Raw genomic sequence first — 11746 nt, 5'->3', positions numbered from 1 at the left:
AAACAGAGGCATCTATTATGAAGCAGGATCTGAGGTCAGATCAACTATGGGTTTTCAGTCCTATGACAGTGGTTGTCTTGTTACCAGGTTAATCACCATGGTAACTGATACTGAACTTTTAACCTGCTGGGGATCAGATCAAAACCTGTCAACAGCCAAACTACTGACCAATCAGATAACTGGAAACACTGAGTCATCATTCTATAGGATCCTCACTGGGACAAAATAGTTTATGACAAGGTGATCAATAATAAAAAACCGTAGGTATTAGTATTGATCAGTGGATGGTTTTAAAACATAATAACTATTGTAGCTTCATTTGACCTGAACACAGATTCTTTAATCCGACAGGATTCCTGACAGTGATGAAGCTGTTGCTCTCTTCTTCATCACTGAGCTCAGAATAACATGAAGAGAAATGACTAGACCAACAATGATCCTCACACTGATCAATACATTACATTACATTACATTACACTAATATTTCTACTTCTTCTCTTTCTCTGATCTCTGCAGCAGAAACAGTCTGAAATTCACTTTAACTGTTTTATCTGCATCACATGTTCATAATTACATGTTGATGTTCATCATCAGACAACAGAAGAAATGTAATTATAATTCATGCACCTATTTACAATATAGGCTATCTTCAGTCTGACCTTAATATTTGTTAAAGGATTCATTTATTGTTAGTTGACTCTGAAACAAATAGAGAATATTAACAGAAATAATGTTTTATGTTTTATGTTGAACTTCCTTGTGGTTTATTATATCCTAGATTACTGATCATATATTGCTTTTGTGTGATCAAGAAGATGCAGTTTTAATACATTTTTTTTTTACTCATCAGCTGTTCATTGATCTTTACTGCTTTTGTTTTTGTTTCTTGTAAAGGTAGACGCCCCCTGGCGGCGGTCTGACGCCTCAAAAGACTCTGACGGAATCAGCCACTCAGAGACGACGCTCTGCCTTGTTTAGTTTGATTGACAGAGATACCAGCCAATGACAGTGCGTCTGCGCAGCTGGCAGTGTTGTGGGAAGGTGGGACGAGGCGCCGCTAGGCAGCACAGCGGAAGAAAATGGCGGCCGTGGCTGCAGAGCCCGGAGCTGCGGCGGTTCCGACAACAACGTCAACCGCGGCGACGGACGACGAGGGCCCGCCAGAATCGGGTCCTTGCGGCCTGGGACTCCCAGAAGCCCCGCTGGAGTCCAACAGGCCGCGGGAGTCCGGCATTGCTGTGGAGCTGGTCGCCCCCCGAGTGGAGGATGGTGGGGACGGGGAGGAGCGCCGCCATGTCAGGCCGGAGCTGGAGCCCACGGCGGGAAAAGCGCTCTGTGAAACCGTCGTTAACGACGAAATGATCAACAACTTCCAAGTGGATCGGATCAGCATCGACCGGTTTTCGCCCGGACTGCCGGTGGATCCAGAGGGCGGCGGGAACGTGTCGGTGCAAGCGGTGTACCGCAGCATCCTGCCGGACCCGCAGCCCTCGGCCGTCTTTCTGCACTCCTTCCCGGCTCCACCGCCAGTCACCGAGGCCGGACTGTCTCTGGCCGAACCGGCAGAACCGACTACTAACGTCACGACGGACCGGGCCGAGACAGCGGGCCGAGACCGGGGCTACACGGTCTTGGTCCAACCAGAGCTGAGGCCCGGGCCCGCGGAGGACGCCATATTGGACGGTAATGTGGACCGGCTGTCGGTTCCGGTAAGCCTGGACAGCCTGAACCCGGAGACCGGCTACGCTAAAAACTCCGCTGGGACCGAGGAGTCGGCGGGCCGCGGCTTGCGGGACTCGTCACCGCCCTGTCGGTCCCCGAAGAGGCGGCTGATGACGGACGTCGTGAAGCAGGAGGAGTCCTCCCGGTCCGAGCCCGGACCTGAACCCAGTCTCGGTGGTCCCTCGCTCGCCTCCTATCAGGATCTGAGTCCCGGGTCCGAGGTCCGGGTCTCTCTGGACCATGTCATCGATGACGCGCTGGTGGTGTCCTTCCGGCTGGGAGAGAAGGTTTTCTCCGGGGTGCTGATGGACGTTTCCAAAAGGTAAAACTTTATTAATAACTTTGTCAATGATGTGAAAGTGTTTAATGTTTTTATATGATCATCAGAAACTCACCTGTAGACAGGTAACATAACTGAAGCTCAGCTGATCAGTCCATAATCGATTAACATTTTATCTCAAATTTTCAAACGAAAGCTGCGGCTTTTACTTTTCTATGATGCTTTTATCATCGCAGTAATTAATAACCAGCAGATTAATCAATAATTAAGATGATCATCTTTATTATAACATAATAATGTTCGGTTTTTATCATTTTTTCCGTTTTATTACTTTAAAATAAAACGTTTTTGACCATCAGTCCAAAAGCAGGTGAACATGCGGTCTGAAGAGGTGAAGCAGACCAGGTGAAGCTGATGAAGGCCAACACCTGAAGCACATTGGTCGCTCAATAAAGTTGCTCTATTCAGTGTTTCTGGAGTTTTTACTCCTCAGACCAACAGAACCCCAAAAATAAATAATAACAATAATAATGTTCCAAAAATATTTACTTTCACACAAGACAAACACTGGATGATTCTGGGTTTCTTCCACACAAGTTCTTAGGCCTAGTGGTTCGACTTGAACCGACCTGGACTTGGACTGGCCCACATCAGTGTTTCCCCGAGATGCACCTGACACTGGTGTTACACCACTGCTGAGAGAGAGGGCTCAGTTTTGTCTTTAGAAACAAACCCATTAGCACTTGGGCTAAACACCCGGGTCAGTTCACACACCTGTGAGTAAAACATATAGTGAAATGTAGCACTTAGCTGTTAATGACAGAGCAACAATTATAACAGCAAGCGCCTGTAGCTGTCAACAATCAAGGAAGCAAAGCTGATCATGGGAAAACAGTCGAGCAGCTTCACGTGTCGCACAGGAACATTACAGCACACGCTCTTTTTAGCAGTGGATGATATGTCGGATATACTCCATGTATTGCTTTAAGCTTGACGGTGAATTCATTTGGTGTTTCTTTTCGCTCTCCTATGACTGTCTCCCTCTCACAGACGACGCCAGGGAACACAAATCTCTGCATCCTGTTTCACTCTGATTTTATTCTGAAAGTCCTGACCAGAAGTTGTGACTCAACTCAGTCGCCTTAACACTACTTCAGACAGATTTTGCAGGGACTAGACTCGTCAGTACAGAACTGTAAAGACAGCAGAGTACAGTAAAGTAACAGTATAATTTGTGATCTATTGTTTCATGTGTATCTGAACATAAAAAGGTAAAATTAAAAAGTGATATTTCTGATTCTCGTCTTGTACCCAGCTGTACTTGAGTCTCTAAGGTTCTCATCCTGTGTGTGTTGTGTTCAGGTTCGGACCATACGGGATTCCCATCACGGTGTTTCCAAGACGGGATGACCGGAGTCGACCTCAGATGTCTCTACACTCGGAGCCTGTTACCAACGACAACCCCTCCACCAAACAGGAGGAGGTCACTGTCAGCCCCCCACCCCCACCTCACCCCTGGACCTCCAAACCACCGCCGCTGTTCCAGGAGGGTGCGCCGTACCCCCCTCCTCTTTTCATCAGGGACACCTACAACCAGGCCTTACCTCAGCCACCGCCACGCAAGATAAAACGGCCAAAGCGGCGCTATCGCTGTGAAGAGCCAACCTCCATCATGAACGCCATCAAGCTCCGCCCACGCCAGGTGCTCTGTGACAAGTGCAAAGGTGTGGTGGCATCAGGAGGGCAAAGGGAGGCGCGGCGGGGCACAGTGGATCTGAGGGGCGAGGAGGCGTCTCGTCGGCGGAGGCAAGCTGAGGGACCGATCTCCTCTGAGGTAAAACGGCTGAGGAGCGACGACAGGGGAAGGGGACCCGCCGCTGACAGAAGGTCATCATCAGGGATTTGTGTGTCATCTTCATCATCATCTTCCTCCCGCCGTGTCCTGAGGGGCGTGGCTTCATCTTCATCCTCGTCGTCACCCTCGTCCACCCGGATGCGTCTGAAGCTGAACTCTAAGAAAGGCCTAGCTAAAGGTTCTGCCGGCGATCGCTCCAAAGCGCGGCAGGTTCTCAAGAAGCTGGCGAGGAGCTCGCAGCCGCCGCCACATCGTCGGCCCAAAGACCACAACCAGAACCAGAGTCAGACCCAGAGCCAGGACCGCACCAAGGCTGTGACCCGAGCTGCCGCCTTGCAGAACCACAACCAGAAGGTGCACTTCACCCGCCGCCTGCAGCACCTCACCGGCACCGCAGTCAGCTCAAGCGCCCACACGTCGTTGCCGCCCAGAATGCGCCTCAAACCCCAAAGGTATCGTACCGACGACAGCCAGACCTCCTCCTCCTCCTCCCTGCCCAAACAGATCGCTCGCTCATCGCCTCCCAAACCTGCTTTAAATCCTGTCCCCACATCGGACCCGGTCCCACCCACAGCCCCACCTCTTCCCTCAAACACAGCTCCTCCCCCAGTGCCCACCCCCTCCTTTGCAGTCAGTGTTGTCTTGGAAACACAGGTCCGTCCTGCAGTGGAGGAGGTGACGGATGAGGAAGGGGGAGGAGGTGAAGGGCAGGTAGTGGAGCCTCCTCCTCCTCCCTCCTCCTCTTCCTCCCTGGACTCGTCCCCCTCAGAGTGTAGCTCCACAAAGACCTTTGACCCCCCACCCTCCTTCTCCTCTCCTCTCGCTCCTCCTCCCCCTTCCTCCTCCTCACTAGCGCCTCGGTGTTCCCCCTCTTTCTCCCCCGTCACCCCACCCCCCAGATCTGACAGTAAGGAGACGCAGGCTGGCGATGAGGAGGAGGAGGAGGAGGAAGAGGAGGGGGGTGAACTGAAGAGGCGCCGCAAGTCTTCCACATCCTCCTCCTCCTCCTCGTCTTCGTCGTCTTCCTCTGTCTTCTCCAAGTCAGTGTCCAAATGTTCTCTTCCTGACGGTCGGACCGTGTGCGTCGGCGACATCGTCTGGGCAAAGATCTACGGTTTCCCCTGGTGGCCAGCTCGCGTGCTCGGCATCACGGTTGCGCGTCGAGGCGACACAGGGCTGGCAGTGCGGCAGGAGGCACGAGTTTCCTGGTTTGGCTCTCCCACCACCTCCTTCCTGCCACTTGCCCAGCTGTCGCCCTTCCTAGAGACCTTCCAGTCTCGCTTCGACAGGAAGAGGAAGGGGCCGTACCGCCGCGCAATCGCAGAGGCCGCCAGCGCTGCCAAACAGCTAACGCCTGAAGTCCGAGCGCTACTCACGCAATTCGAGACGTAGCATCTGCCGCTGTTAAATCCCCCCAACCCCACCCGTCTGTCAGAGACTGATGCAGACAGGTGGACAATGTTTCTGTCTCTGTTCTTCCTGTTTGAGGGGGGGTGGAGCTTCTGGGTTACCGGTCAGTGTCCTCAGATCAGGGGTCAGTCAGCGGCAGCGTTTCCACTCGCCATCGAGTTACAGCATCTGTTTCTCATGAACGCGACTCTGATGATGATTGGCTGACAGACCAGACTGTCACACATTTACATCAATGATCATGAATCAACAAACACTAATTAAGACGTTAGAGATCGTCGCTTCGTTTTTTTCCTCGTTCCTGAATCACAGATTGTCCTCGTTCGATAATGTTGAATCAAAATTTTTGTTTTGATTCGACACATTTTGGTAGAAGTGTGTCGAGTTGTTCAGTCCGATTTTTATTGTCCCTCGTCGGCCGGGCGATGGCGGTGTGAAACGCTAATCTGTCACTTCCTGTTTAGAGTCTCCTGGTTCCTCTGGGTTCTACTTGGGAACATCCAGACTGAAAACTTTTATTTTCTTTTTAAAGAAGCTCCGTTTTCCGTTCACAAAGAAATCAAGATAAAAAAAAAACTGTGAAACACAACGTGTTGTCCAAACTGAGGCCGGAGGTCTGAGTCAGAGCGGTCCAGACTCTGGGAGGTTTTTAGTTTCATCATGAATCTTCAAACTTTAATGTTTGATCCCACTGATAGAAAAACAATAAGTGATCAGTGACCTGATTGGTTCTCTGATCTCCCACAATTCAACAGGAACATGGGACAGTTGTAACAGTGAATAGTAATAGATCCGGTCATGTAGTCCTGTTTTCAGACCAGGCTCCTGGAACGTCTTCATCAGCTGTTTATCAATCAGACTGATCTCTTATGAAACGTATTGATCATCACAGTTTGCCTGTCACCTCCTCAGGGTGTTTGTCTCAGTGATTATTAGTGATCTGAAGTTTATTTAAAGACGTTTCGTTTGAAGCTCAGTGGTTTGACTCCCGAGCCTCAGTTTATCAACAGACAGACGGACAGGTAGGACACACTGACTGTTAGACAGGACAGAATGAAGATGATGATGATGAAGGTGGATTTTCCCTCTCTGCTGTTTGTAGTTTCAGCTGTCAGACTCTTTTTACCGTCTGTTTGCAGATCAGAGATTCTGAACTAAAAACTGTTTGAAACACAGACAAAATAATTCAAGTAAAAAATAAAGAATCCGTCTGAGTTGACCTGTGTACATGTTTTTTCTGATGTTTTAAATCTATTAATAAAGTGTCAAACTTCTCTTTGAATCGTCGTCATCATTTAAACTCTTTCTTCTGTGGTGGTTTTACTGTAGGAGTGATGGTGGTGCCTTGCTCAGCAGCACGCTGGCAGCAGACCTCACGCTCAGATATTCTCACCTGCAAACAGATGTTTGGTAAACGGGTCTCCTGAGCTGATTTTACCAGAAATATCAGCAAAAAAAATGGAATACAGGCATGTTCAGAACTCCACTGAGATTTTAACATTTTAGACACATCAGTGGGTGAAAGACTGAAACCTGCAGATGATAAAAAAACCAACATGATCCGAGTCATGAAACATGTTGACGGGACGTGAAATGTTGCTAGTTTTAGGTAAAAACACCTCTGATAACCAGAGTGGGAAAATACCAGCAGGTACTGACTAAATACTGGATGATATAATTAGGTACTAGCTTGTGAATACTAGAAGGTGCTGTCTAAATACTTAAGAAATGCACTGGCTTAATATTGGAAAATACAGCGACATATTGACGATCTATAAATAAAAATAACAGAAGGTACTGGCTAAATTCTGAGTTTAGAGTTGGTTGGCCACCTCTGATAACCACTCACTGCTCAAAAAGTGAGAGATACTTTGGTCCAATCCCAGTGCGAGGGAATAATAAGTTCATAGCGTTGTGACATTAAACACGGGGTTTCCAGGGTTATCAGGGGGAGCTGTAAAAAAAAAACACAACCAATGGCCATAAAACTCAAGAAATAAGATAGAAGAACAAACAAGCCTGAAAGGAGCTAATGCTAACTTTAGCGCTAGAAGAACAGACAGTATGACAGTATAAACAGAGACTGAGGAGTTATCTGTCCTGTGATCGCATGAGGAATTCCAAATATCCAAACTGGATCAGATCTGATCAATATTATTTTCTTGTTTACAAACAGGAAGCAAGGGGAGAAGTTTCAGATGAATTTAAAGAAATCCACAGAAACAATGTCAGGATGTTTATTTACCGTTGAAACTGTTTTGTCCTGATACAACAGCCTGTGGACAAATATCATGACAGAAGACAGATCTGGATTATTTATGAATTTTGGATTCATATTATTTCACGTCAACTAGTGAAAACAGAAAATCGAATTGTTTGTTAAACTTCAGTGTCAAAAAACTGAAACATTATTTTTATTTATTTATTTATAAAGATGTTTTATAATATAATATAAAATATGATACATAATTAAAATAGTGCAGCATGTTTGACACAGTGATGATGTAAATGATCTATCCATATCAATCTGATGATGATTGATCATGTGACTGACCTGTTGTTGACATTATCAGTGACACCTGTCTCTCTCTCTACAGTGCTACTCTGAAGAGCTGCTGATGCTGAGAATCCTGTGGTTTGATTGGCTGAGAGGCTGTGGGCGAAGACCGATTGGCAGATGATCGATCACACGGACATAAATAATCAATAATCAATTGAACTGAAGAGTTTATATTTATAAAGACAAGGAAACATATTGATCAGTTTGATTTGATCAGTGTTTCCATGGATACCAGGTTCATGTTGGTGACCACATTTTATTTTGCGTCCTCCAATCAGCAATCAGATCATTAACAATCAATCAGTGATCAATCAGCTGACAGATGAACCTTTTAGTTTTTATTTTGTTCACCTGCAGGTGAGCTCTGGTCTCCATTGAAACAGGGAAACTTGCTGACTGAGAGTCAGAGATCAGTTTTACAGACTTTACTGCTGCACCTGAACACACCGTCTCTGCTCTGAAACCAGACCTGAAGCTCCGCCCCCGTTGACACACCAATCAGGTGCAGTTTGAAACAAGTTTTTATTAAGAGGAGTGAGACAACAGTACAATGATAGGCCAGGACATGTTAGCCTAGCTTAGCACAAAGACTGGAAACAGGTGGAAACTGTTAACCTAGCGTAGCACAAAGACAGTGTGACTAACAGATGGTTTATTGCTTATTGATTAGGTGCAGAAACAGAATCATTCTTGAGCTGACTGTTCACACCTGATGTGGTGTGTTCTGGCCCCTCCCCCAATGGGTTTGGCTAATTATGCTAAGCTATGATCTACGCTGCGGTCCAAAAGTCAAAAATAATCTCATTTGCTAATTTCCCCACTGTGGGACTAATAAAGGAAAATTTTATCTTCTATCTTTGACCTTGATGGAGAACGTCACGAGGTCAAGGAAAGAAATGAAGGAGAGGTCATGAAGATTTTCAGACTTTTTTTGAACCAACTTTATTTATAACATGTGGAGGATAAATCCTCCTTTAACCACAAACACAAAGACACAACATGAAATGCTGAAATAAGAAAACATGAGAGGAAAATAGAGGAAGTTGAGCCATTAAAATAATAATGAAGTGAAAATAATGAAGTGAGGAGGAAGTCAGAAGAAATTATATTCAGACAGTTCAGAGAGTTTCCTGACAGAAAATGAATTGTAGTGTTTTACACCCTGCAGGGTTTTAGTGAAACAACATTTATGTATACACTGTAGTATTTAGTGATGATGAATATGATGATGATGATGATGATGATGATGATGATGACGACTCCAGACTGATTTTAAGAGAAGAAATCTGAAGTTCAGTCCATCACAGTTCTGGATGAAACAGGAGTTTATGTTGTTTATACATTTATGTGGCTCTGCTTTGGTGAAACCACAATGGTGCATCACTTTAAATGTTCTGCAGCAAAGAATTGTGGGACAGCATCTTCTCCTTTCTTCAGCTCTGATCATGGCCGCTGCTCGGATCGTTTCACTTAGTTTGAGACCTGAACTGATTCTGTTTCTGTTTCTCTGTCTTCAGAAAATAAATCTGTTCTCAGATCAGCTGATTTTGAAGTTGAATGGCTTTCAGTGGTGTGACTCCTGATTGGTTGAGTTTTCAACCTTCCCTTCAGTTTGTCTGACGCTTCTCTGATTTTATTTATTTTTATTTTCTCTGGTGAAACGTTCAGGTGTGTAGAGATCCTTCAAATTAGTCGAACAGTTGACGCCAGGAGTCTCAGATAGATGAGGTCTCTGTATTTGACTTTAAAATGGATTCTGCTGTTTTTAGACTTAGTAACTCCAGTTGATTTAAATATATTTGTTTTTAAAAACCCCTTTCAGCAGTGATTCTGAAACAGATTTTAGACTTTAATGTTGGGGAAAAAAAGCGGTAACGTCTCGTCTGTCACTTATTCTAACGTTTCTCAGATGATCAGAGGAAGACGTTTTACACACCTCACCTTCACCAGACTTCATGAAAAAAGATCAATTTAAATAAAAACCAGCAAAAAATAAATACATCAAACTTTCTAATTTTGACTCCTCAGTGTTTCTGAAGTCCTGGTTTGGGATCAACCAATAGAGACAAGAGACCATAACTCAGATTAAACCTGATAGATAATCAATAACCAGCTGCATCTTCATTTTAACAAACAGAAACATGACAAAATGAAAAACCAGGTTCTACAGAGGAAACAAATTCAGAGTTGTCGGCTGGAGCGCATCAGTGGGGCGAGTCCCATAAATGTGACTGAGCGATGAAGTTACGCCATTGGTCGGCCAGCCAAGTGTTAGAGTCTCTCCATTGGTCATTGCTCTTTCAAAATGATTTGCAGCAAACAGCCAGTGTTTCAAACTTTGTGCATTTGTACCTAGATATTTGGACTTTTAAAAACAGAGCAACCTTTTTACAAATATAAATGACTTTTAGGAAAAACCTCAGATTTGTTCTACCCCTCCCTCCACAGACTCACCTGTCTACACTGGCCACACAGCAGCTGCTGCTCTACTTCCTCTGACTGACCATGTGACAGCGAATCCAGCTGTTACTGATGTGGTTGTTGTCAGACGATGTCAATCAGGATTTAGGAGCAGTGACTGCTGGTTAACATGTCATCTTAATCAGCCACGTTTCAGTCACTGTTTCACACTCCTACCATTGTCATGACAACAGAAACAAAAACATGTCAATGCGAACAGCTTTATTCTGTATTCAGTTGTATTAAAATGCTGTATGTGTGAGCGTGAAACCAGCTGATCCTAGACTGAAACCAGCTGACACTATACTGGAATCAGATGATGCTAGACGGAAACCACCTGACAACAGACTGGAATCAGCTGATCCTAAACGGAAACTAGCTGACTCTAGACTGAAACCAGCTGATATATGGCTGATTGATGATACGACCCAGTCCAACCAGATACCGGATTTACACCCAGTCTTGTTACATTTCTCTTTGTACACCTGAGAGTTGGTTTGAACTGGTCTGGACTGGTGTAAACTGGTTTCTGAGGATTATTTGAAGCTTTGAATTGTCTGTCCTCACACGTTTTTATTTCTGAAAATAATGCAAATATGTGATGATAAAACAGAAGAATTGGTATAATTATTATAATAATTATTATTATTATTAATGTAATATTGTGTTCAAACTACAGTTTATAAATGCAATAAACAGGCTGCATGTTTGAAATAGTTTGGGTTATTTTATTGGGTTATTGATCAGAAATGATCAGAATTACATGGAAGTACTTTTACATTTTAAATAAACAGAATGTTCAGATTTGATTTAATTCTGGAACAAACACGTTTCTCCAGATGTTCACAGAGGAGATTTAGTTTTAGTGGGAGGCTTTAGTTTAAGAAAACAGTTTATAATAAAGATACTTAGGGGATCAAAGTCAACACCAGTGTGGCACAGGGACACCAGGACCTCTGCAGGGGCAACAGCCAATCAGGTGAGAGGTAAGAGCTAAGAGGTTGATGGAGACAAGATGTGTAGACGAAAGCTGCCTCAATATATCAGTACTCAGTACTACATTATCACGTCAGTACTCAGTACTACATCATCACGTCAGTACTCAGTACTACATTATCACGTCAGTACTCAGTACTACATCATCACGTCAGTACTCAGTACTACATCATCACGTCAGTACTCAGTTGGCCTTCCACACCTGTTGATAACACACCTGTCCTCTCACTGCAGGTGTGTAACTGATAAAAGAGAGTGTGGCTGTGCACCTCAGTGATAATCAATAATCAACAATCACTGATCATAAAACCTGTTGTATTGGAGAAAGTGACACACCTGGGCAGGTGAGAAGCTTCTCTTGTCACGTGTGTGTGTGTGTGTGTGTGTGTGTGTGTGTGTGTGTGTGTGTGTGTGTGTGTGTGTGTGTGTGTGAGGTGGTTAATAATCTGTTACCTGTGGACTT

The 11746-nt window shown here is 45.0% G+C and overlaps 1 protein-coding gene across 1 annotated transcript; it reads left to right on the top strand.

Annotated features, from left to right (window-relative positions):
* Nucleotides 1-1067: 1067 nt before the first annotated feature.
* On the top strand, nucleotides 1068-6549 carry pwwp2a (PWWP domain containing 2A). The gene is made up of 2 exons (XM_023428163.2): nucleotides 1068-2044; nucleotides 3365-6549. The coding sequence occupies exons 1-2, from the start codon at nucleotides 1080-1082 to the stop codon at nucleotides 5247-5249; spliced, it is 2850 nt and encodes a 949-aa protein (XP_023283931.1). The 5' UTR covers nucleotides 1068-1079; the 3' UTR covers nucleotides 5250-6549.
* Nucleotides 6550-11746: the final 5197 nt, after the last annotated feature.

Source organism: Seriola lalandi, unplaced genomic scaffold (assembly GCF_002814215.2).
Source record: "Seriola lalandi dorsalis isolate HSWRI2012SDOR001 ecotype SW California unplaced genomic scaffold, Sedor1 jcf7180002054867, whole genome shotgun sequence".
Taxonomy (NCBI): domain Eukaryota; kingdom Metazoa; phylum Chordata; class Actinopteri; order Carangiformes; family Carangidae; genus Seriola; species Seriola lalandi.
This window is presented reverse-complemented; position numbering and strand designations above follow the sequence as displayed.